General features: G+C 44.1%; 3 protein-coding genes across 4 annotated transcripts; 2 read left to right on the top strand and 1 right to left on the bottom strand.

The window, feature by feature from the left end:
* The first annotated feature begins 6,152 nt into the window (after positions 1-6,152).
* LOC119315149 (protein arginine N-methyltransferase 5) lies at positions 6,153-11,983 on the top strand. 2 transcript variants are annotated; one of them, XM_037589822.1, is made up of 22 exons: positions 6,153-6,454; positions 6,551-6,757; positions 7,190-7,279; positions 7,386-7,442; positions 7,629-7,717; positions 7,849-7,924; positions 8,032-8,118; positions 8,297-8,378; positions 8,665-8,759; positions 8,855-8,890; positions 9,044-9,112; positions 9,583-9,651; positions 9,964-10,017; positions 10,168-10,242; positions 10,425-10,517; positions 10,611-10,714; positions 10,834-10,882; positions 10,956-11,042; positions 11,145-11,250; positions 11,339-11,426; positions 11,529-11,622; positions 11,687-11,983. In XM_037589822.1, exons 1-22 carry the CDS (start codon positions 6,311-6,313, stop codon positions 11,768-11,770), a joined length of 1,935 nt encoding a protein of 644 aa, XP_037445719.1. In that variant the 5' UTR covers positions 6,153-6,310; the 3' UTR covers positions 11,771-11,983. The 2 variants fall into 2 exon arrangements, with proteins under 2 accessions (XP_037445719.1, XP_037445718.1); XM_037589821.1 differs by having other exon boundaries at positions 7,386-7,463.
* A 1,422-nt stretch (positions 11,984-13,405) lies between these two features.
* LOC119315150 lies at positions 13,406-15,918 on the top strand. The gene is made up of 6 exons (XM_037589823.1): positions 13,406-13,790; positions 14,766-14,819; positions 14,929-15,009; positions 15,146-15,215; positions 15,311-15,399; positions 15,494-15,918. The coding sequence occupies exons 1-6, from the start codon at positions 13,587-13,589 to the stop codon at positions 15,620-15,622; spliced, it is 627 nt and encodes a 208-aa protein (XP_037445720.1). The 5' UTR covers positions 13,406-13,586; the 3' UTR covers positions 15,623-15,918.
* A 1,329-nt stretch (positions 15,919-17,247) lies between these two features.
* On the bottom strand, positions 17,248-21,129 carry LOC119315148 (IQ domain-containing protein IQM3-like). The gene is made up of 9 exons (XM_037589820.1): positions 20,787-21,129; positions 20,421-20,535; positions 20,205-20,270; positions 19,853-19,941; positions 19,609-19,696; positions 18,608-18,754; positions 18,407-18,499; positions 18,115-18,216; positions 17,248-18,021 (listed from the first exon to the last, which is right to left on the bottom strand). Exons 1-9 carry the CDS (start codon positions 20,999-21,001, stop codon positions 17,479-17,481), a joined length of 1,458 nt encoding a protein of 485 aa, XP_037445717.1. The 5' UTR covers positions 21,002-21,129; the 3' UTR covers positions 17,248-17,478.
* Positions 21,130-22,447: the final 1,318 nt, after the last annotated feature.

Raw genomic sequence — 22,447 nt, 5'->3', positions numbered from 1 at the left:
GGGACCCTTGAGGGCGGTCACTGAACCCGTACACTTTGGCAACCCTTGGGGGCGGTCACCGGTACCCGTCAAATTGCTCGGGGCGATCTCCACAACCTAATTGGAGACCCCGACGCTTGCCCAGAGCTTTACACCACAATGATTGAGCTCCGGACAACACCAACCGTCTAGGGCGCCAAGGCACCCAAGAGGAACAAGCTCTAGGGTGCCCAAACACCCAAGAGTAATAAGCTTCTCAAACTTCACTTCCACGTATCACCGTGGAGAACTCAAACCGATGCACCAAATGCAATGGCAAGGGCACACGGAGTGCCCAAGTCCTTCTCTCTCAAATCCCACCGGAGCAACTAATGCTAGGGAGGAAAATGAGAGGAAGAACAAGAAGGAGAACACCAAGAACTCCAAGATCTAGATCCAAGGGGTTCCCCTCACATAGAGGAGAAAGTGATTGGAGGAAATGTGGATCTAGATCTCCTCTCTCTTTTCCCTCAAAAACTAGCAAGAATCCATGGAGGGATTGAGAGTTAGCAAGCTCAAAGAAGGTCAACAATGGGGGCAAACACGAGCTCAAGAGATAGGGAACCATTGGGGAAGAAGACACCCTTAAATAGGTCCCCACGAATCTGCCCATTATGTGCAGAAAAACATAGGAGCGGTACAACCGCTACGAGCACCGGTACAACCGGTAACAGGCAATAAGCGGTACAACCGGCCCACAGCCGCCCAACAACTGCACCACAACAGAGACCAGTCCGGTAGTAGAGCGGTACAACCTCCGGACCAATTCTGGAGCGGTACAACCGCTCCGAACACCGGTTGTACAACCTCTCTATGGGGCGGTACAACCTCTATATGTAAAACAGACAATATCAAAACAACCACAACTTTCGCATACGAGCTCCAAATTCGCCAAAATCAAGTTTGTTGGAAAGCTAGTGACAAGGGCTAACACAATCTTGATAGAAATATCAAGAAAAGGCAAATTAGAAAAGGCCCATAAGAAAATGGTGAGAACCCTTCATCGGATAAGACCGGTAAAACCTCCAACACCGAAAACGCAAAAGAAGATGCAAATGAAATCGGTTTTCGATGAACTCGAGCTTGTCAAGAAGATGACCATGAGATCCAAATCTCACAAGGAGAAGAACCAAACAAGAACCAAGAGAGATGATGCAAGGATGCAATGGTTTGAGCTCTCGATGAACGATACGATCAAGCTACTCACTAGAGAGCCCCCCTTGATAGTACGACAATCGATCCTACAACCCGGTCTCCCAACTACCACCATGAGACCGGTAAAATAGAAAACCTATCAAGGGAAAACATTTTTCTTGCACATAGTCCACTTGAGCTAGATGATGAAGATCTTGACTTCCTCAAGTTGGACCATCTTTCTTGATTGTGTTGGCTCGATGAAGACAAGTTGATTGCTCCCCCATACTCCACTATGGGTGAGTCACTCTTCGGCACATATTCACAATTCCATTGACACCACAATGGACGGCAAGCTTCAAGCTTGATTGCTCCCCCATACTCCATTATGGGTGAGCCACTCTTCATGTTGCTTCACTTGAACTTGCATACTACAAACTTGATGACGCTCACCACTTGATGTCATCCTCCATGGGTTGTATGAGATCTTCCACTTGACGCAAGACCATGGAAACATACCTAACCCTACAAAGAACTCTCACGTAGACCATGGGTTAGTACACAAAGCGTAATGGACAATGCTTACCATACCATGGGATCACTTGATCCCTCTCGGTACTTCTTCTACGCTTTGTGAGTTGATCAACTTGATTCACTCTTGACTTAGTCTTGATCAACCTTGAATCTTTCCAACTCTCTTCATTTGGATGATGTCTTGAAGGTAAACATGAATGATCACACAACCTTCTTCTTCAAGACATGCTTGCAATAAGCTCAACTCACACATGACCAATCTTTGGATAATTCCTTGGAACGCACTTTGGCCATCTCATAAACTCCTTGAAACCAACACATGGACTTCAAGACAATCCTATGGACAAATCCTTCAAATATAACTCAAGGCAACCGTTAGTCCATAGAGATTGTCATCAATTACCAAAACCACACATGGGGGCACCGCATGTCCTTTCGCCGTGCGTTCGGTACTTGGATCGGTCGGATCGTGAAGACGTTCGACTACATCAACCGTGTTCTCATAACGCTCCCGCTTACGGTCTACGAGGGTACGTGGACGATACTCTTCCCTCTCATTGCTATGCATCACCATGATCTTGCATGCGCGTAGGAAATTTTTGAAATTACTACGTTCCCCAACACCTAGAAGGCAGCCGCGACAGGATCTCCATGATGAAGTCGTCGGTGAGGCCGGTCACCGGGTTCCTCCTCCTCGCCCGCTTCCTGGATCTCTTCTTCGCCATGTCCACTGACAAGACCTGCCAGACGTGGAGCGTTTCGTCGGGGGGGAGGGGAGGGGTAGAACGAGAAATCAGCCGCAACCTCCAAAATCGGTACGAGGATGCGGGAGGCCTTGGCTTGAGGATGATTACGGCGGGTCGGGCCGTGTCATGCCATGCCGGCCCGTCTGGCCAACTCTGAGTTGGAGGAGACGTGTCAGACTCAGTGCGCCAAAGACCGAGCATGTGTGTGTGTGTAAAGTCGTCATATGAATGAAATGGAAAATAAGAACTTTTCTTTTGATTGTTGTTTTTGCAAGAATCTTTGGATTACCAAAGTCCATGTTATATTAGACTAGCGCTATACATGAGCGGTTGTCTATCTCAAAATCCAACAAATTTATTTTAAACATTGGGAAAGTTCAAGTCAATTGTGTTCTCTTTTCCCCGTGAAATAGAAAAAAAATCGTTACCCTTAATCTATCAAACTATCTACATCTCTTCCACCACTCAAAGCAATTTTAATCATCTCTACTATTAAAGGGACATTTGTCGATTTTGCTTCCATCGCTTTCACCCCTCCCATCGATACATTCCCTCTCCCACCATTTTTTTTCAAGCCACGCGATAACCACATTGTTTTTCCGTGAACCGACACCGACCTCCTTGTTTATGGGGATAGAAATCTCTTGCAAATAAATCAATACTAATCAAATAAAGTGTCGATAGCAAGAAGTCCCTTACAAGCAATCAATAAAATCAACTCACATAGTTGTGCGTACACAATCTCAAACACATCATATATTTCCTTACATTTTGCATATGAATTCCCTTCCCACAACATATCTCAATCTCAAACTGATCAAATTTTTCTATGATGAACCACTAGAATAAAGTTTGCCCCCGTTACAACGCACGAGTATTTAGCTAGCCACCAATGAATTTGCACTGATGATACTTAATCACAAAGAACTAAAAAATGATGATAAATATAACATTAAAACACAATTTTAAGCCTATAAAACACATAAAAATCAAAATAAGGGAGATAATAATTTCATAAAAAACAGAAGAAATACCCCCTAGTGCATGAAGCTGTCCTAAGAACTGGAAATACGAACGAAATAAAACTTGGTTTTCTAGGAAACCAATTATTATTAAAACCAATGTTTCTGATTTCTTAAAATAGTTCTAAAAAGGAAATTAATGTAAATAAACTAGGGAAGCAAGATACATTAGAAATCAGCAATTTCCTAGGGAAGTTAGGGAAAACCTTCACTGAAATCCATGGTTTTCTTGCGAGAAAATGTGGTAGTATTTCAGAAATATTTATGTTATTTCTTTAGTCTATTGCTTGATCTCTTTTAAAGTTTCATATATTTAATTAAGGTTTCATTTGTCCACTGGATGCCATTTGGCAAACCATAACCACGTCATAACCAACATTATCCTTTACATATATAAAACTAGATCTGCAAAGAACTAAGATTTGAGAGAGCAAGATATTCACTTTGGAGTCATATAATAAAGTTAAATGAGTTGTGCTCAGATGTTCAGACACAGGGTAATTGCACCTTTACCCACTAGAATCAAAACCAACGCAACGGCAAAAATGCTACACTTACAGAACTCTACTACGGACTGGGTTTACGGATTGCTCTCTCGCCAACCAGCCCCTCTTGATTTTCGCTGGTGGGACCTCTCCTCCCTAATCTTCTCCAACCAGAGCTCTTCTGTGAGTCCGTAACAGAAATCCTGCTAGAATACGTCCGTAAGTCTAGCATTCTCAACGCAACGGTGTATTTCTATGCTTGCATTGACCGTATAACATGCAAAGAAAAATGTAAACTACTCGGTTTCAGAGTTAACTGGTTAATTTATACTTCACTAGTATTTGAGAGACCAAAACTAAATCAGTGTTTCTATTTCTTTTCATCTTGTGAAAACTTTATGTAAACTGCAACTACGTACTAAACTTCACATAACCAATATTTCCAGACACAACTCGCGAACAAATAAGTACTACTCTTTTGTCAATTAATTCTGATCGGAGGGACTACATTCTATATTGGAAAATGTTTGTGGCCGGGGCATCGACCGAACGTTGCGCCTGACGCGTTCACGCGTGGACGCTTCTAGCGAAGCAACCGACGACATGTGTACGATGCGGGGCCCATCTATGTTGCCTATATTCTCTTTCTTCCACCTCTCGCATATTCTTTCTCTCTCTCTTCCTGTCGCACATGCTACCCTCTTGTGCCTGCTGCTCCTCCGCTTCTTCCTCAGCATGCGGCCGCACATCCCAGGCTCTCACCCCGCGTGCTCCCCTTCCCCTGCTACAACCAAGCGCCAAGGGCCAGCTGTGGTCCAAGCTTCCTTGTCGGGCTTCTGTAGCTGGCGGCGGCGCTCCAGCGACGACCTTTTTTTTTGCCTCAACCGAAACGGTGCTGTGAAACGACGATGAGGGCAATGCTACAACCGGCTTTGACGAAAGCTAGAAAAGGCTACAATCGACCACGGTGCACCGGCAAAAGTTGGAACCAGAGACAAAAAAGGCTACAACCACCGATACAAGTGTTGCAACCGTTGACAAAAATGCTTCAACCATCAACGGGGAAGCTTCAACCAGCCACTGTTAAATTGAAAAGTTGCAACTGTTACAAAAAAAGCTTCAACCAAAAGATATACAAAGTTTCAACCGGGCACTGCAAGACGAAAAAAGTTGCAACCGTTTACAAAACAAGCTTCCATCGTAGATGAAAAAAGCTTCAATCAACATGGTGGAAAGCTTCAATCCGCGAAAAAAGCTTCAAACGACATGGGAAAAGCTTCGGTCGGTGTGAGAAAAGCTTCAACTAATACGCCAATGGCGCGAGCGGTGACATTGAGAGCTGCGGCCAGCGGCACGACAGTGCAGCGATGGATGTGCTATGACGGCGACTGCTAGGTGCTGCAACGACAGAGGGTGTTGGCGTGCTACAAGACGACGCCATTTTTGCTATGAGGGGGGGGGGGCTTTCCCGCTGTACCGGCGATGACGAATGATGTGACGATGACCGACGGCGATGAGGATGGCGAGCGCATCCAGCAGTGTGGGGCGATGGAGGAAGGAGATCCAGGCGAGGGGGCGGTGGGCTGGTGGCTAGCGGGTGGGAGGATGTCCAGGCGAGGGAGGGCAATGCGCGCAGCGTGAGGAAAGAAAGTACGAGATGGGGCAAGTCAACGCGAGCAAGATCGGACGGTAGGGCTCGTTGCATCGAGCAGCTGGGGTGCGACCAGCCCAACTATTGGGCCGGCGCGCCGGGGCCTAAGCACTCGCTATCTCAAAATATAAGGTCTTACTAAAAGTCTACTCCCTCCTTCCATCTATATAGGGCCTAATGCGTTTTTTAAGACCGCCTTTGACTATTGACAAGATTAATAGTACATGACATGCACAATCTGAAAATTATATCATTAAAAGATCCTTTCACATACGAATTTAACGATGTGCTTTGTGTAAGTTGCATGTCATATATTATTGCTCTAATATTTGATCAATGTTAGCCTCGAAAAACGCATTAGGCCCTATATAGATGGAAGGAGGGAGTAATATTTTGTGCTAGCCACATAATGATTCAATAAAATTTCAAAAAATTTGAAACGTTGAGGCTCTCACAATCGAATGAACGAGACTTTCCGCCTGCTAGTATAGAAATCGAACACCATGTGCTCGTGCTCATATCCATACATCCACCCAGGAAAAAAGGAGCGAAAAAAAAACAAGAAACAAAAGCGAGGCCAGAGAAAAGAGAGCCGCCAAACGACGGGCGTTCGTCCCTCTTCTCTGCCGACCAAAACCCTAAACCCTAGCCCGACTAACCCCCTCCCCCTCCTCCTCCGGCGGCGGCGCCAGCCACCGGCAGCACACAAACCGGGCGAAGATGCCGCTGGGGCAGCGCGCCGGGGACAAGAGCGACTCCCGCTACTGCGGGGTCGAGGTGCTCGACTTCCCCGCCGGCGACGGCCTCCCCGCCGTCCTCACCCACTCCCTCTCCTCCGCCTTCGACTTCCTCCTCGCCCCGCTCGTGAGTCTCCCTCTCTCCCGCTGCTACCGCCGCCGCCGTTTTCTCGCGTCCTCCCTCTGAAACGGAGGCTTATCTGCCTTGCCCCTCTCTGTGCAGGTCGATCCCGACTACCGGCCCACGCCCGGCGCCGTCCTGCCGGTGGCGGCCTCGGACCTCGTCCTCAGCCCGTCCCAGTGGAGCAGCCACATCGTCGGGAAGATCAGCGAGTGGATTGATTTGGATTCCGAGGACGAGCAGCTCCGGCTCGACTCGGAGCTCACGCTTAAGCAGGAGATCGCCTGGGCGACTCATCTCTCCTTGCAGGTCCATCCACTCGACAACACATTGCTCATTATTTGTTTCTATCAGTCTAATTTCAATCAGTTGGTTTTACAGATTATTTATTAGTATTACACCGAGCACTGTAAATGGTAACTGCAATAACATACTCCCTCCATCCGAAATTACTTGTCACGGCAAATGGATAGAAATGAATGTATTTATAAAACTAAAATACATCTAGATACATCCATTCCTGTGAAAGTAATTCCGGATGGAGGGAGTATGAATTATCTAGTTATGCCGTTCAACATTGTTGGGGTGCCTATCGACTCTGAAGAACTAGAAACATGGATAATTCCTGTCCAGTTGACCGTCCTTGGATTCCTTAACTGCATTACTTTATTAAGCTTCTTATGCATTATTAGAAAACAAGTCTCTACAAAAGATCTGAATTCGTGGCGCATTTCCTTGCAGGCGTGCGTTATTCCTCCTCCCAAGAGATCGACCTGTGCCAATTATGCTAGAGTTGTAAATAATATTTTGCAAGGCCTGACCAATATGCAGGTATCGCCCTCCCTATCCAATTTCATCTTTCAGTTGTTGAATAGGTGCCTTATTTTAAAATACTTTGTCGACATCTAACTTTTATTTGCTCTGTTTCTTTCTTAAGTTGTGGCTTAGGATACCTCTGGAGAAGTCTGAATCTATGGAAGAAGACCGTGACAAAGTAAATAATAATAACCCCACGGTAAATGTTTGTTCTACCAAGCCTAGCAGGGGGTGCCTAGCGCGCATTCAAGGCTAGCAAGCTGGCTAGGCGTTTGTCTGCCAGAGCAAAATGCTGCAGTCTGTTGATGGCTAAGTATACACACTGCTGCGTAACTCAATTGTTATTTGTTTTCTTAAATTACAGAGTGAAACAGTAGACTCGTGGGAATGGTGGAATTCATTCAGACTGTTATGCGAGCATAGCAGTCAACTGTATGTAGCACTTGATATCTTGTAAGTGATGATCTTGCATTGTCACACCAAAAAATTTCTTGCAAAATAAAGATTTCACTCTAATTTAGTAATTTCATCTATAATGCTAAAGCTTTGGTATCCCTTAAAAATGTTGTCTATTCACTTATCAGGAGCTCGCTGCCATCAATGAACTCTCTAGGGCGCTGGTTTGGGGAGCCTGTAAGAGCTGCGATTCTTCAAACAGATGTAATCATACAACTTAATCAGTCCATCTTGATGTGCAATCACCTCCCTCCTGGGGTATTACAATAGGCCGTGCATGTTTGCAGCACTAAATAATTTTCCATCTGCAGGCTTTTCTAACAAATGCAAGAGGTTATCCTTGCTTGTCCAAACGCCACCAGACTCTGCTTACTGGTTTTTTTAACCATTCAGTTCAGGTAGGTTCTTTATTATGCTTCTTTATATTAAAGCATTTTTCTTCTTCACATAACAGCATAGCCTTTTGAATTAATGGCGCAATACAATACGGCAATACCTGCCCTCCTTCTAAGCTCGAGAGGCAATTGATGTGTATGTCGTGTTCTGCCTGAAGCCCTGAATTCTGATTTTGTTTAGGTAATTATCTCTGGGAGATCAAATCATAATGTTTCCCAAGTATCTGAAGGAGTGCTCTCACGTGATGAAAACCACACCGAAGGTAACTCCTGTGAACTTTCAGATTTGTTATAGTTCAGAGGGTCTTTAACTTGCACATGATTATGTAAACAATGTTTTCATTACATACATTTAAAGTGACTGCCGTACTCTAAAAAGTAAACTCTGCGAAGAGATCAAACTTAATTTCTCCTTTTTAATATGAGAAATGTGTCAAGTATTATTTTCCTGCTCTCTGAACTATATGCCTCGACTTGTGATACTTGCTGCAAAAGTGCCATTTATTTCCATTAAAATGTGACTCACTCATGCCTAAATTGTTACTTCAGATACCCCCACTCAGCATGCATTGAGCCCGTACCTTGACTACATGGCCTACCTCTATCAGAGGATGGATCCACTTCCTGAGCAAGAACGCTTTGAGGTATCCACTCTAGTAGACTTCCTCTCTCTCATGACCCATTATTTATCTTATTCACTGGCATCTTCCTTGATCTTATGTTATTTGCCTTACTCCAGATCAACTATAGGGATTTCTTGCAATCTCCTCTCCAGGTAATTACTGTTTCGCTTATTCTCAAGTTCTAATCACCTGAAAGAAATTATTCTTTCTCGTGAAGTTATGGGGCATGGGTCTCCTTTTTAACTCCATTACAATGAATGTGGCATTCACTTCCTCATAACTTGTCTATTTATTTATTTTGGCAGCCTCTGATGGATAATTTGGAAGCTCAGACGTATGAGACTTTCGAGAAAGACACTGTGAAGTATACACAGGTTACTGTCATATACTTGGAATCTGTCTATCTTTAATGCTATACATTTTGAAGAAGCAACATTGCCTTCACTTTTGTCAATAGTTTCCGTCAATACATTGTGAGAAGAAAGTTAGCTATTAAATTGAAGTATCTAAAAATACGTTCTCATTTATTTCTTCCAAACTATTGACTATATCATGGTTCTTCTACTAGTCAGTACACCCTGAAAGTATTTGAGAATTACTATAACTGGCACAAGATCAATCTTGAGATTTATGGATGCATGCTTCAGCTATCACATTTTTAACATTAGCACTTAATAGCTAATGAACCAGGTTTTGTAAATAAATCAAGGATAAAAAATCCAGCCCTTCTTTATAAACTAGGTAGTCTGGAATTCTATTTTTTTGGCTGGTTGGTCAGTCTAACAGCACTCTTCATACCAGTATCGATCTCATTGCTAATTCCTTTTTTACATCATATGAACAGTATCAAAGAGCAATCGCTAAGGCGTTGGTTGATAAGGTCTCAGATGATGAAGTTTCCACAGCTAGGACGGTACGATTGGCCCTGAACTTTGTAATCTTTTTCCTATATAAAATGGTTGCACTCCATACTTGAATCTCTTTAAACAGTGATTCATAGGGCCATGAGTTGGCAAAAGCATGCATTCATATCTTGTTTATGCATTGCCTCTTCTGCATCTGTAGCCAATCCAGCGTTATGCCTGTTTTATTTGTAATATTCCTAGGCTGAAATTGTAAACAGCTCACTGGAGCTTATTTCCTGCACCACTCATATTAAACCTACATTTTTATTTTAATGTTATATTTAGTATTTAATCATCTAATTATTCGCTGTTCCACAAAGGTCTTGATGGTTGTTGGAGCAGGCCGAGGGCCTCTCGTAAGAGCATCATTGCAGGTGAGTTCTTTTGCTCCTGACACTTGGGGTGTTACCACAAACTTTGATAAATTTGCTGGTGTTTAAATAACGTGCCTGTATTTTTTGTCGAAGAAAACTTCTTTGTTCATATTGTCCAGGAAGCTAAATAGGCTTTCATATTAAATGCAGGCTGCAGAAGAAACTGGTCGGACGCTAAAAGTATATGCAGTGGAGAAAAATCCTAACGCAGTTATTACTCTTCATGTGAGTTCTTATATTTTCAGTTTTCAAGTTATTCCATTAGACAGGGGTGTAAGCTTGTCAGTTTAGGGATCATTGATGCATCTCTTTTTCCCTATCATTGTGTTGGTAGTCTGTTTTTGCCTTGCTGCGTTAATAAAAATATATTATATGATGATCTGATTGGTTTTTGGGCACCGGTGCAGAGTTTGATCAAATTGGAAGGGTGGGAAAGCATGGTTACTATTATTTCTAGTGACATGCGGTGCTGGGATGCTCCTGAAAAAGCTGATATTTTGGTATGCTGATACTTTGTTCGAAAGTGACATTTCAAATCTCTTACCAGGCAGTCACAACTATGTCTTAACAATCTCACATGCAATTATGAACAGGTCAGCGAGTTGCTTGGGTCCTTTGGTGATAATGAGTTATCTCCTGAGTGTCTAGATGGTGCCCAAAGATTCTTGAAGCCTGATGGGATTTCTATTCCTTCATCGTACTGACCTTTTTCCCTTTTTGCATTATTATTATATAATTGAACTTCTCTGCATTCTTTCGATCCTAGGTATCCTCATATTTCTTATTATTTGATTGTTTTCATGTGTTCTGCTGCAGTTACACAAGCTTTATCCAACCAGTAACTGCATCGAAACTACACAATGATGTAAGTGCTTATGCCATCTCAGTGTGGTATCTGCAAAGTTTCAATAGAGCTTGAAGCGACTTGGTTTTTGCAGATTAAAGCACACAAAGATATTGCACATTTTGAAACGGCATATGTTGTCAAGCTACACCGAGTAGCAAGACTTGCACCTCCACAAGAGGTGAGAGACTGCACTTTCTGCTCAATATGCCCTTCATTGATCATGCCTTCCTCCAATAACTATTTTCATAACGACATCTGATGATCACCTTTAAATGAGCAGGTTTTCTCTTTCGCACATCCAAACTTCTCACCAAAGGCCACCAACCAAAGGTATACCAAGTTACAGTTTGAACTACCACAAGACACGGGATCATGCCTTGTGCACGGTATGCAGCTGTACTTGCCATTCAGTTTTCTATTCTGTAAAGCTATTCATATATCACTCTAACTCTACTTATCCAATCATTTTGGCAGGATTCGCTGGATATTTTGATGCCGTACTATATAAAGATGTCCATCTAGGAATTGAGCCGAACACATGTACACCAAACATGTTTAGCTGGTAAGTAGCAAACTGTCAACCCACTGCTCTTAAAAACCAGCAGCAATATTTTCCAAATCCTGCAATTTAGTCATAATTTTGACATATTATGAACATTGCCAGGTTCCCAATCTTTTTCCCACTGAGGAAGCCCATATACGTGCCGTCAGAGTCGCCCATAGAAGTGCACTTTTGGCGATGCTGTGGTGCCACCAAGGTCAGTGTGGTTTCCATCGCTGTCGATCCTTTGATAAATGAATCCTTATCCGCTGTTATTTCAGGTGTGGTACGAGTGGGCTCTGGTGGCTCCGTCTCCATCCCCGATCCATAACAGCAATGGCCGGTCATATTGGGTCGGTCTATAAGTTGGAAAATCAGAATACTCTGTGTCGGTTTTTTGAGAGAGAAGAAATTGTCGATCATATGCTTGGTTTTTTAGTGTGTCCAGCTACCTGGGTCAAAGAAACAGATCTTAGAACCTGGATACAGGCACATGCTGTAACTCGCAAGCTTTTGCTTTGTAACATCTTTTACTTATTGTTGTTGCCGCGCTAATCCTTGTGCGTGCTAGGGTTTTAGGTGCTGAGCTCGTCATCAGTTTTGACATTGCCTTTTCTGTTCTTGAGGTGAACATGCGGAGACGCAGATCTAGTTTCGTGCTAGGGTAGTCAAAATGTGTTTCTTTCGTCTGGGATGCAAAGCAAGTGGCTTTACTGTAGAATCACAAACATGCATAGGGTTTGCTACTCAAATATATTTCTCGATGCTTGGGAAATAACAATTTAGTTGTTGTCACTCCTATGTGCCCCCAGAGGCCAGAGCAGAGCAAAGCTGCAAAAGGCATTCTCAAGTGGAGCGGCAGGGTTGCACCGTATTAAGTACTCCGTATACGGTCCTTCTTTCCCTGTTTGCCCTGCATTTTCATACAAAACTATGAGGATATACGCGAGTAGTTCTTGAAGTTGATTGTTTAGAGGTGTACACCTGCGCTTGTTTTCGTGCTCTCTGATGGCGTCTATTCTTGCTGAGATAGCCTCATCGTTTATTTCTTTTTTAATTAAACATGTATTCTTGCTGGATGGACTCCCCACCCCACCCCGCGCGGCCCATTGCCCATGATAGTTGAATAAAAGCTCTAATTTCCCTGCAAAAAAATCATACGTAAAAAGAATAAGTAGAAAAATCGGTATATTCTCACAACACATTAGTATGTTGGTCATATAAATAAAAAAAATAAGAAAAAATATTTCAAAACATGGTCAGTAGTATACTATGTACACACATTTTTACGTCAGAATATCTGCAACTTTGTGTTTTTCAAAAAACATACCAAAATTAGAGGAAAACATGTTTGTTTTAGTATTGCAGAAGATCACATGTTCTTGCAACATCCTTGAGGCATTTGCAATTAATCCGAATCAATATATCCAAAAGTTTTTATCCCCCCCACCTCCCATCTTACCTTTTTTATAGTATTCAAAATTATACTACAACGATTGATATTTATTCTTTTTTTCCTAATTAGAATTAGCAATTTTATTTACTCCGACTCCGTGTTATGTTCCCCTTAGTGAAATATTAATCCTCAAGTTATTAACAAATAAATTAATAAAGTCTATAATGATAGAATGAAAATACCAATAAATTCTATAGTTTTATTTTAAAACATCCTTTAGCTAAGCATATCAAAGATAACTTTATAACTTAAAACCAACATTCATGTGCATGTGTGATTCCTTTAGATTTTTTTCAAGAATAGAAAGTATTAGAGTAATATTTTGACCGAGCAGATGCCAGGCAGTACCTTATTTCGTCACCCCACTTTTATGTTCTATATCCCTCTTACTCAGAATAAGGAAAAACCCTCTCCCACACCGACGCTGACACGCGGGCCCACACTAGGGACCAACTGTAGCTAGCGTAGAAAACCGGAAAAGAATCGAGAAGCTTCCCGAGGCACGTGGGCACTCGCCGCGGGGGAGAATAAAAGAGTCAAAATTGGAGCGCCCCCATACCCCATACGACCCGCGACGCGCGCAGAAATTTCTGGTGGCAATCCTCTCCTCCCCTCCGCCCGGGGAAGAAGCCTCTCGATCCCCCGAGAAGGGGCGCGCGCCCTCGCCGATCTCCCTCCCCCGCCGAGAGATCTACAGCGAGCGAGGGCCCCAGCTCAATCCGCCGATGGAGGAGACGGCGGCCGTGGCGGCGGCGACGGAGACCGTGACGGCGACGGAGACGGGGACGCCGGAGAAGTCGTCGTACAGGTACTGGGTGCGGCAGGCCACGGGCGAGGCGGCGCCTCCCCCCGTCCCGCGCAAGCTCGACCCCTCCGCCGCCAACGGCGGCGGCGGCAACCCCAACGCCCTCGGCTCCGTCTGGAATCAGGTCAGAGGCCCTTCTCTCCACACTTACGTGCGCTGCCACTAGATAGGTGACTGGCGGCTGCCCGCGTTGCCGGATGGAATACCATGAATTAGCTCTTGTGATTAATGTCTTGTTCTGAGCCTATGATCTGATAATTAGCATACGTTTATACATTGGGATATGTCGATTCGCAGCCATAAACCTCCGTCGATCACCATGAACCCGCTCAGTCGATTTGGTATTGGCAAATCTGCAATCTCCAGTTTGCCGCCAGTGGATTGTGGGGGTGCATTCACCCTACGTGCAGGGAATTTGTTTACTGCCGCACATTGCAACACATGAGTATTGCTGTTCAACACTATATATTCTATCTAGATATAGCTAGTGTAACAGTGTTCCTGCTTAAAAAAAAATTAAAACTATTGAATATTGATGTAGAGTCACAGCAAAACCAAAATATATTTAAAAAGAGAGGGAATGTTCTTGTGTTCTTGGAAGTTTGGCAACAAAGACTAGCTTTGCAGTACATAAACTTTGGTGCACTCTACAGCTCTGCTATAGCTCATAGTACTAGTTTTACAATTGCATAAATAGAGGAATAAATATGCAAAGGGGAAAGAGATCTGATTACGCTGGGGTTTGAACTACTAGGACGATACTGTGGTCTTGTACATTTAGAGGAGCTGTGGCCGGCTTCTTACTAGTAATAATCTATGATTCTCTTGAGTTAAATAGAGATATGGAGTACACTTACGGCGGCCTCAAGAAATTCAGGAACAGCCTTATAACTTCCGAGTTTTGAGTTGTTTGGACAAATTTACTTCTATTGCTGACTCATACCATCTGCAAACTGTCCAGCTTTAGTTCTATTACCTTTGGCGTTTTTTGGTAGTTGCTGTAGCTGCCTATTTTTTTGATACCGTTATCTTCTGGGATGGTTATACTGCTAATTGCCAATCTACTATTTTCTGATATTTTTCACGTTTGCACTTGCAGGCTGGAACATGGGAGGAAAAGAACCTCAATTCATGGGCTAATGGTAGGATAAAGGTGCGTGGTTTAGCAGCCAGCTGTTTACAAAATGCTTGTCTAAAATAGTTCACTGATGTTTCCATTGTATTAAATTTCTCTGATAGTTATTAGCTCATATGTACTGTAGGATTTGCTGGGTTCTTTGGGTTCACTGGATTTCTCCACGGGGAAGGCATCCATTGATGAAGTGTCCAAATGCTCAGGCGATGTAAGCACAATGTCTGACAAGAACGTTCAATTCCATCAATTCATAACTATTTTTCATAACCTGATAACCTTTTTGCACGAAGTAATCCTGTCATGTGTAGTTTAAACAACTAACCATATCCTTGGTGGTTTAACAGGCATTTCTAGTAACGGTCCGTAATAAGAAGAGAGTAGGTTATAATTATGAACTGAGCTTGAGATTTAAAGGTAAAGCATATATCATGCCAAACATTGCATCACTTCATTTATTTAAAATATGCATTACTCCGTTGTCGCTAACTCGTTTGCCGTAATGCTAATAGGTGAATGGCTAGTCAAGGAAGAGAAGAAGAAGGTCACTGGCCATATAGACATCCCCGAGTTTTCATTTGGTGAGCTTGATGACCTCGAGGTACAAATAACCACTACTGTTCTCTATAGTGCCTGTACCATTTATAATCAATTACTGGGTACTGGTTGTCTCAAACAATCCCTTCTGATTTCAGGCAGAAGTGAGGTTCACCGATACCCTCGAATGGGACGACAAGTCGCGGATCTGCAAGGATGTGAAGTTGTTCCTTTCACCTATAAAGGAGAAGCTGCGGACGTTCGAGCTAGAGCTGAAAGATAGGTAGTGAATGTCTACGAGTGCCGGCAGGTGCTAGGTGCTGTTTTCGGTGTTGTTACCCATTCTTGTAGCTTGGACTCTCTGTTGTGTCGGATTAAGCGTTGCTGTCTAAGACTCTCGTGGTCATGTTATTCTTGTTTCTCCGGTCAGTGTAAGATTATACGGTTGCCACATGTCCGTTGATGGCTTAGATTCTGTGTTGCTGTGCACGTTTAGTGTCATGAACCCAACAGAAACACAGATGATGATGATGATTACGATGTCTCACCAGAATATGTTGTTATCTGTCCTGTGGAGATGTTAGTTTGAGCCTTTAATGTGGAGGTGTTTAGTTAGGCTTAACTTTGATTTTGGATTTTGGCTTATGAGCCAAAAAGCATCTATTTATGTGCTTTTGGCTTTGGCTTTTGTCCTATACCATTGCTGTAGGACCCTCTGCCCTGCCTCAATGAATGCAAATGCGGGCGAATGGCCACCCCATCTTAAAAATCAACTTCTCCCTACTTCAGATCTCAATGATTCAATTGAGTCCATAAATGTGAAAGAAAACAGAGAAAATGATCCTTCACCCACGGGGTAGTTTGATGAATACTCTCTGACTTGGTTGATAGTTAACGTAGTTGGCAATTTTAGGATATTGATAAAGTTGGTTCTTTAGATATGCAATTAGGAGTATATGTTAAGCAAACAAGCAATAAGGTAAGCAGAGGAACTAGCTAGCTAGCAAGCCGTCAAACGTACATACTCCTTCTGTCTGAAAAAACTTGTCCCAAGCTTGTCTCTTAAATGGATGAATCTAGCACTAACTTGGTGCTAGATACATTCATTTGAGGGACAAGTTTTCGGAGGGAATAGTAGGTAAAAGATGCGGAAAAGAACTAAACACAAGTGAGTCGACAACACGGAATTTATCCTGATGTTCACTCTTTGGGAGTGCTAATCTTCACTAGAAAGAGACAGTGCTAAATTGCAATCTAATTTATTATATACACTAAGACACTAATTGTTTGACAACTTAATGTTGTTTAAGGAGTATTTGCTAGGATTATGATGATATTTAACTTAATGTTGTTTAAGGAGTATTTGCTAGGATTATGATTTTAGGTCCGCCACTGGCTAGAAAGGTGTCGAAGCCAAAGCTTTGGAGCACCACCTAGTGGTTCATTTTATCCTCCCTTTGAGCCATCCCTAACAGATGAGACTTAAATCACTCCTGGTTGGTCTAGAGCTTCCGGATCTTGTCGCCTGTCGCCTAAGAGTCCAAATATCTAAGAATAACAAATCCTCAATGAAATCAACGGGGAACTCAAATCAATTTGGTGGTACTATGTTAAAAAAAATAGAGCTTTGGAGCTTTTAAAAATGGAGCAAGAGTAAAGAGCTCAACTCGATATAACGGGGAAGGATACCCTTGGGGAAGATAAAGTTGGCTTTATATAGCCCACATAGAAATCTGGCCGTTGGAGTGTCCCTCCCTACACCCCCGGAAAGTTCCAGAGGGAGCTTCCTTAAATTCGATCCTTGATTTTCCTTAAATTCGATCATGGTTTGGAGCTTTTGTCCCTGAATGTTTTCTGATTGTTGTAGGCAAACATACTACAGTACCGTATTATGACCTATGAAACAGAAAACTCTGCTGAAGCTATTTCTGCAATAGTGACATTTGGTGGGAAAAAGGCACAATCACACATTGTGAGTTCAATTCAACCGAATTCGAACTCATACAATCCTCACAAGATCCATCTGAGCTAGAAATGGATTCGAGGAACATAGGAAAAACAGCAAGCACAAACATCTGACCTTTGCAGCACCCATCAAACATGAAGCAGCAGAACTACACAGCTATTGCCTAGACTCAAGTTCCTAACTTGGCTGGGGCAGGGAGGCCTGCATTGCCACGAGAGGCGACGTCGGCGAGGTGGGGGACAGGCATGATGGCACCCTCCACGAGGCCGGAGGAGTCGACGCTCTTGGTGAGAGTTGTACCATCTCCAGCGCTTGCATTCTGAGCTCTATTGGGTAATCCCTCACACACCCGATTCTCGGACCATTTCCTGTGCTCCATTTCAGGGACAGCCTGTGGCCGAGCTGATAGGATTTTGACTTGCTCTTGGAGTTCGCCCTCTCAAGAATTGCATCCTGGGAGACGCCGACATCCCTGGGGCTTTGCAGACCACCTGATAAGGTTCTTTGGTAGGCCGACCTTGCTTTCTCCACACGGAGATTATCGTTGACCTCATCAGCTTCAGTCTGAGAAGATGGCCCAGATGCCTTGTCTTCTTCTACCATGTTGGAAGGGAGAATCAGTTGGGGAGGATTGGATGGCATGATAGCAGCCGCAGCAGGGTTCTGTTTGCTATTAAGCACTGGATCTTCATAGTAGTCTTCCTTGGTGGATGAGCGTACCTGAATATGCAAAAATAAGTTGGTTAAGTGAATCGTCTTACATTTGGTAACATAGGAGCGTGTTCAGATTCAGCTGGCCCGGAAAGAGTATACCTCAACTTCTTTCAGATCAACTCCATTCTCTTCTAGAAAGCTCATGAAGTTGCTAAGGTTCTCAGCACTCGGTTTGTAATGTCCACTATAAGCCCAGATGGACTGAAATGAGAAGAGATCATCAAAGCATAAGATTAGCATAATGCATCCAGTGAGAAAGCACAAGAACAAAATTATGAGTATGAAGTGACTTGGGATATGGATACAATTATTTAAGTAACAAATCACCGAGTGTGAAATCTTTGCTTAAATAGTACTAGCACTTAGATACGATGGTGGTTCTCGATAATACCTTGATAACTCCATTTTCTGCAGTAAACCTTCCAGCAGCGATAGTAGCACCTCCTGCTAAAAAGCTGGAGTGCTGGAATACACCTCTCTCTTTCTGGATATAGAAATAAGCATACAAGTTAAACATTTAGTGAAGCTAACCTTTGAAAACATAACTTAACAGTTCTCAGCAGCAGTAAAATTTTGTGAGTTATCAAACAACCTGCCCAGCATAAAGTTTCTTTGCGGTGCTCATAACAAAAATCCATTTTGTCCCTTTAGGGCCCTGGCTTGTATCTAGTGCCTCACCAGATATCTGGTGGATAATCTTTCCCTCTTTAATGATGTATTCATAGAACTCGCGCTCTTGCTGCAAAACATCAGACAGCTGTTACAGGAGTTCATGCTCAACGATTTTCTTCTAAACTTTCATGTGGCAATATGCTACGACTAATCTGAACATGTTGGCGTGCTGTGGTTAAGATAAACAATTGAAGAGAAGTATTAATGGCACAGGCTAGGGAGTTCTATAACCTCATATGTATAAAGTATTATACATAACTCAAGACTTATGAAACTTTGACCAACGATTTGCCCAACTATATGGATTATCTCATACAAATTGATACCAGCGATATTGATTTTTGTATAACGTAATCCAATAGATAAATAAATTTGAGAAGCATGTGTGTGCCTTATAATTCTGGACAGAGGGAATATGTCACGTGCAGCGCACTGCAAAAAGTGCAGAGACCAAGGATAGGTCACTTGCCCTCATGTAGATGCCAGCAGGGCCTAATCGCTGTCGAAATTAGGCTATCTCTTGCCTAACTAAATATCATCATTCCAAGAAAACCATATCAACATCTTCCTATTTTAATCCATCTGTTTCCTAACTCCTTTATCAATTGATCATGTTATTGTTAGGTTCAATAGTGACTCCTGCACGTGACAGCGCTTAGCATGGTGCCTGCCCTTCACTGTTGTCTCTAGATTCGGCACCCATGCCAACATAACCCATGTTCTCATTATGAGCAAAACATATTCTAGAAGGTGAACATGAGAAACACAAAGTCAGTGGTATTTCTTAATCGCAACCGAGGCTTGCTGAAGAAACTTGAGCGTTGAATGAATTTAGCACTCTGAAGTAGACGACGCAGCTCTCATTGGAATATTTTCAGTAAGAAAGGATAAAGATGGCACCCATTATGCAAATGATCTTACCGGACCAAGATATCTTATGCATTGCTTCTTCAGCCGAGCCCTTGGACATTCTGGAAGATCTACATCTTTTCCCTCACCAATATCAAGCCTGCATATGCAAAAAGAAAAAGAGTAAAAGACTATCAGTTTCCGTGCAAAATTTATCAAGACTTATCCTGTGGGAAAATGGGGACTACATATTGATTTGCATGATTTCGTCTGAACAGAGAGATTTTCATATGCACAATGGCAGCCATATTCTTACCAGTAGAAGAAGGGCTGGCCAGCCTGGGTCTGGCACCAGACATCATAGTAGAAATGCAGGTTATGCCCGTACCTATGTCTTGGATCAATCTACAAGAATATGACAGACGGATCTCAATTTTTTGCAAATAGAAGTCCAAGTAAAGATGAGGGCAAGCTGTGGAACTTCTATCATCGATGTTCAGAGCTGACTGACAGTCTGATCAACTGATACTGGGAAGCTTATTCCTTTCACACACACATTTGGAGAGCATAGAAAAGCAGCAAGTACTACAATACTACTGCCGTACAATACTACTGCCAAAATTAGATTAAAAAACAGTAGTAGATGCGTAGGATATTTTTGTACTCACAGCCTCGATCCAGTGCTGGAAAGCCAGCTTGAGAGCCTTGGCGTCCTTGGATAAACCCTGCCCCACCTGCAACATGCTCATGAACATGCGTTGGGGTTAAAATTACGGAGAATTACAGTAAAAAAAGAGAATGGCTTTCTTGCGGGGAAAAGGCCATCATGGCGAGCTGCCTTGTGCTGGCGATTGATGGTGCATGGGAAGGGGATGTGTCGAGACCTTGGATGCGTTGAGGCTGACGCGGTTCCAGCGCGAGGCGGCGGTCTCCGGCTCCGGGTCGTCGTAGAAGGAGACGGTGCTGTGGTTGAGCCGCGCGAAGTCCAGCGCTTGCCACCTTGACCAATCCAAACCAGAGAAGACCGGTGAATTTTCAGCGCCCGTAACCATCAAGACAGAGCAAATCAGGCATCGACGGCACCCAAAATCAGGCTCGCGAGAGGGCAACAGCCAAGAAAAGGGCAGAATCCCAAGAAAGAAAGGGGGGTTGGGCGATTTTCTTGACCGAAATTATCAGACCACCAAGTGGAAGAAAAGAAACAGAGCAGTAATGTTTTCCTTTTGTGGAATTGGATAGGATCTGGTTACCAGAGCTCCTCGACGACGACGGCGGAGTCGGCGAGCTTGCGCCTGGTCCGGTAGCTCCGGTAGACCTTCTGCACCTTGGTCGCCGCGCCATTCGCTTCGCCTCCGGCCGCCGGCGACGGCGAGGAGGAGGCCCCCGTGCGGCTCGGCTCCCGCGAGGCGGTCTCCACGCGGTCCGGCCCGGCCGCCGGAGGAGGCATCGCAGTCTCCACCTCCATGTATACTGTCTACCGTCTACCGCCAATGGTGGTGGGCTTCTCGACTGGAGGCGGGCGGGGGATGGCCGTGCTCTTTCTCGAGGAGGGGGAGGGGGTTGGGCTGGGGAAGAAAGGGGAGGCAGCAGCTGGAATTTATGCCCGCCTGCGCTGCTGTGCGCGAGAGATAATCGGAGAGTAGTTTACTGTTGGAGCAGTGGAGCTGAGCCCATGGTACGCTGGGTCGTCTACCGGACTGTGCGTTTTGTCCCGTCGCAGCTCGTCGTCGTACGCCGCAGTTGGGCGAGGTTTCGTTTTTTTAGTAACACAAATTAATCGCAGGTGCCCACCTACACTCAGTCTTATCATTGCACAGGTGCACATCCTATCTCTATCGGTACCTCTGAGGTATTGAGCCGACGTCACATCTTGAAAATCAATAGGACGTCTCCTCTCACTAAGCAAAAGCCGTTGAAAGACTAAATAAATCTAAAAAATACGAGCATCGATGTAAGTCTTACAAAAAAGTCGACCAAAGAAGAAAGATATCTCAAAGGCACTGCATTATAAGGTGGAAAAAAGGCCCCGAACGCTGGCTTGTGCGGCGCAAGTATATGCAGCGAACACGCTGGCTTGCACAACACAAGTATACGCTGCGAGGAGCCTTTTTTTAAGAACCAGGATTCGAGCCTTGGTCGGTAGCCCTGCTCCAGAAGGTCATGAGAACCATGCTTGACACACGTTCTCATCAGTGTCAGGTCTAATTCTTGAATCTTGATGGGCTGGTTCCACCAAAGGAACGTAACCATCCGAGCTCAGTTTGTCGGTGAGGTTTCATTGATGTTTTTCACTTTTAATTCCGGGTTCTTACGCGTATGGATTTGGGTGAGTTCACAAAACTTGTTCAACGAGTCGCTTTCTCTCGAAACTACCACCGTTGAGAGTCGTCGTCTCCAAGTTTCTCGAGCCGACCCAAGCCCGGTTCTTCTGCGTCGACACTACCGGCCGGAGTAGAGATGGGGGAGGCGCTCCGTGCTCTCGTGTGTATAGTAGTTGTAGGGCTTGTTTTTCCTTGGCGAGAAGCCAATGGGGAGCATGCCAACGATGCGAGAGAGCAGCGCTTGGTGGGTGGTGGCTAGAGGCCGTGATTTTGCTGGTGGTGGTGGCGTGGCGCCAGTTGCTGTGTGGTGTCATGGCTGTGACGCTCACGGCGCCCCACGTGGTTTTTCCCCGGCGACGGTGAGACTCGTTCTAGATAGAATCTGTTTTGAACGCGACTGTAATTCTATATTTCACTTTGGGATTCTTATAAAAGGCAGGGACTTAGGTGTTAATTGGGGGTGGGAGAGGACTCAACCTTACGCAACATAGTAAAAGCGTACGTCAAGCGTTTTTCTCTCCTCCCTGGCGGCTGGAACCCTAGCCGCCGTCAGGAGAGGCCTTCTTTCAGCGCCGTCCTCCGGCGGCTCC

The sequence above is a fragment of the Triticum dicoccoides genome, chromosome 6A, assembly GCF_002162155.2.
Source record: "Triticum dicoccoides isolate Atlit2015 ecotype Zavitan chromosome 6A, WEW_v2.0, whole genome shotgun sequence".
In the NCBI taxonomy this organism is placed as follows: Eukaryota; Viridiplantae; Streptophyta; class Magnoliopsida; order Poales; family Poaceae; genus Triticum; species Triticum dicoccoides.
Note: the sequence above shows the minus strand (reverse complement) of the source record. Positions and strands in the feature narration are given on the sequence as shown.

What these genes read in the sequence shown, in the direction of transcription:
- LOC119315148 (XM_037589820.1), bottom strand. Translation starts at nt 21,001, where the DNA reads ATGGAGGTGGAGACTGCGATGCCTCCTCCGGCGGCCGGGCCGGACCGC. An exon ending in GTCGTCGTCGAGGAGCTCTG is followed by an intron (nt 20,536 to 20,786) that starts GTAACCAGATCC and finishes GGATTGGTCAAG; the next exon opens with GTGGCAAGCGCTGGACTTCG. An exon ending in TCAGCCTCAACGCATCCAAG is followed by an intron (nt 20,271 to 20,420) that starts GTCTCGACACAT and finishes AGCATGTTGCAG; the next exon opens with GTGGGGCAGGGTTTATCCAA.
- LOC119315149 (XM_037589821.1), top strand. Translation starts at nt 6,311, where the DNA reads ATGCCGCTGGGGCAGCGCGCCGGGGACAAGAGCGACTCCCGCTACTGC. An exon ending in ACTTCCTCCTCGCCCCGCTC is followed by an intron (nt 6,455 to 6,550) that starts GTGAGTCTCCCT and finishes CTCTCTGTGCAG; the next exon opens with GTCGATCCCGACTACCGGCC. An exon ending in TATGTAGCACTTGATATCTT is followed by an intron (nt 7,718 to 7,848) that starts GTAAGTGATGAT and finishes TTCACTTATCAG; the next exon opens with GAGCTCGCTGCCATCAATGA.
- LOC119315150 (XM_037589823.1), top strand. Translation starts at nt 13,587, where the DNA reads ATGGAGGAGACGGCGGCCGTGGCGGCGGCGACGGAGACCGTGACGGCG. An exon ending in TGTCCAAATGCTCAGGCGAT is followed by an intron (nt 15,010 to 15,145) that starts GTAAGCACAATG and finishes GTGGTTTAACAG; the next exon opens with GCATTTCTAGTAACGGTCCG. An exon ending in ACTGAGCTTGAGATTTAAAG is followed by an intron (nt 15,216 to 15,310) that starts GTAAAGCATATA and finishes TAATGCTAATAG; the next exon opens with GTGAATGGCTAGTCAAGGAA.